This window comes from Poecilia latipinna, unplaced genomic scaffold (genome assembly GCF_001443285.1).
Source record: "Poecilia latipinna isolate Pla-1442-1.1 unplaced genomic scaffold, P_latipinna-1.0 Scaffold3792, whole genome shotgun sequence".
Taxonomy (NCBI): Eukaryota; Metazoa; Chordata; class Actinopteri; order Cyprinodontiformes; family Poeciliidae; genus Poecilia; species Poecilia latipinna.
Genome location: NW_015116408.1, coordinates 31,287 through 33,372, shown reverse-complemented (window position 1 = coordinate 33,372; position 2,086 = coordinate 31,287). Strand labels below are relative to the sequence as shown.

At 46.9% G+C, this 2,086-nt stretch overlaps 1 protein-coding gene across 1 annotated transcript in view; it reads left to right on the top strand.

The window, feature by feature from the left end:
* Window positions 1–402: 402 nt before the first annotated feature.
* Window positions 403–2,086, top strand: part of LOC106941653 (NADP-dependent mannitol dehydrogenase-like) — a 24,195-nt gene continuing 22,511 nt past the window's right edge. Inside the window, exon 1 of the mRNA XM_015024725.1 lies at window positions 403–622. Within this exon, the coding sequence (XP_014880211.1) occupies window positions 470–622 (153 nt within the window). The 5' untranslated portion in view covers window positions 403–469. The remainder of the gene's footprint in view (window positions 623–2,086) is intronic.

Sequence of the window (2,086 nt, the reverse complement as noted above, 5' to 3'; positions counted from 1 at the left end):
GGAAAATTCAGCACATGGAAGTGTCTTAATAGGCCTGAACTGGTTTAGATGGCTCCACTTAAGGATGTGATTATGATTTCTACCTTTAGCAGAAAATAGCTTAAAATGTATACTTTCTATCTTAACACATTTTCTTGATAATTGCACTTTTCAAATTTCATTTTTATTCATAAATTGTGTTACCTATTCAGCTTCTGGCCACCAGATGGCAGCATGGTAAAGGCTAACTTGCATAGCTGTTACCTGCTGCCTGTGGTGGAGTAATATGTATTCTTTGTAATCTGAACTATCACATAGATTTAAAACAATGAAAACTAAATCATTCCACTAACAGCTATAGTTTTAGGTTTTAATGGTTAAGTCAAAATCAAAGTTTTTTTTTTTTTTGTTTTGTTTTTTTGTACCTTTTCCAGGCATCAACGCCATTCCTATCACAGCTGACATCAGCAAGTTGGTCGACGTGCAGAGGATGGTTGACACCATTGTGTCGAAATGGGGAGCGATCCACATCGCCTGCAACAACGCTGGCATTAACAAGAACTCGGCCAGTGAAGACACCAGCTTAGAGGAGTGGGATCAGACCTTCAGCGTGAATCTGAGAGGGATGTTTATGTGCTGTCAGGTGTGTGGGAGACCAACCGAGTTAACCTCTGTGGTTGTATCATTTGATCTTGAGAGCAACATTTTAGCAATTGTTGAGTTAATCACTTGGTACTCAAAAATTAGATTAGCGACATAAATTGGCAGAAATATTTGGTCTTAGATGTCAAAAAACTATAACAGACAAGTTGTGATATTTAGATTAAATTGTGTTGGAACCAAAAGCAAACAGCAGCGTGTCATGATAAAATTTGCTGAATGATAAATTGTACCAGAATTTATTCAGATAAACGATAACATTGTTTGTTTTGAGACCATTTTCAAGTAATATAATAGTAATGGCAGAATGATGCACAATTGGGGTAGGACACCTCTCCGCGACCCGGAGAAGGCACTCTACCCTTTTCTGGCTCAAGACCATGACCTCGGATTTGGAGGCACTGATCCTCATCCTGGCCGCTTCACACTTTGCTGCGAACTGCTCCAGTGAAAGCTGCAGATCACGACCTGAGGAAGCCAATAGGACCACATCATCAACATAAAGCAGAGATGCGATCCTAAGGCCGCCAAAACGGATCCCCTCAACACCTCAGCTGCGCCTAGAAATTCTGTCCTTGAAAGAAATGAACAGAATCGGTGACAAAGGGCAGCCCTGGCAGAGTCCAACTCCTACCGGAAAAGAGCCCGACTTACTGCCAGCAATGCAGACCAGACTCTGACACCGGTCATACAGTGACCTGACAGCCTATATCCAAGGGCCCAGCACCCCATACTCCCAGAGAACCCCTCTCGGGGCCCCCCGAGGGACACAGTCGAATGCCTTCTTCCAAGTCCACAAAACACATGTAGACCGGTTGGGCAAACTCCCAGAACCCTCCAGGACCCTGCTGAGGGTGTAGAGCTGGTCCAGTGTTCCACGACCAGGACAAAAACCACACTGCTCTTCCTGAATCCAAAGTTCAACTATCCAACAGACCCTCCTCTCCAGAACCCCTGAATAGACCTTACCAGGGAGGCTTAAGAGTGTGACCCCACTGTATTTGGAGCACACCCTCCGGTCTCCCTTTTTGAACAGGGGGACCACCACCCCAGTCTGCCAATCCAGGGGAACTGCCCCCGATGTCCATGTGATATTGCAGAGTCACGTCAGCCAACACAATCCTGCAACATCCAGAGCCTTAAGGAACTCTGGGCGGATCCTATCCACCCCCAGGGTCCTGCCACCATGGATCTTTTTAACCACCTTGGCGACCTCGTCCCCTGAGAGTCCCCAGGCTCAGCTTCCCCAATGGAAGGCATGTTGGTGGGATTGAGGAGGTCTTTGAAGTATTCCGCCCACCGGCCCACAACGTCCCGAATCGAGGTCAGCAGCAGACCATCCCCACTATAAACAGTGTTGGTGCTGCACTGCTTCCCCCTCCAGAGACGCCAGATGGTGGACCAGAATCGCCTCGAAGCCGTGCGGAAGTCTTTCTCCATGGCCTCT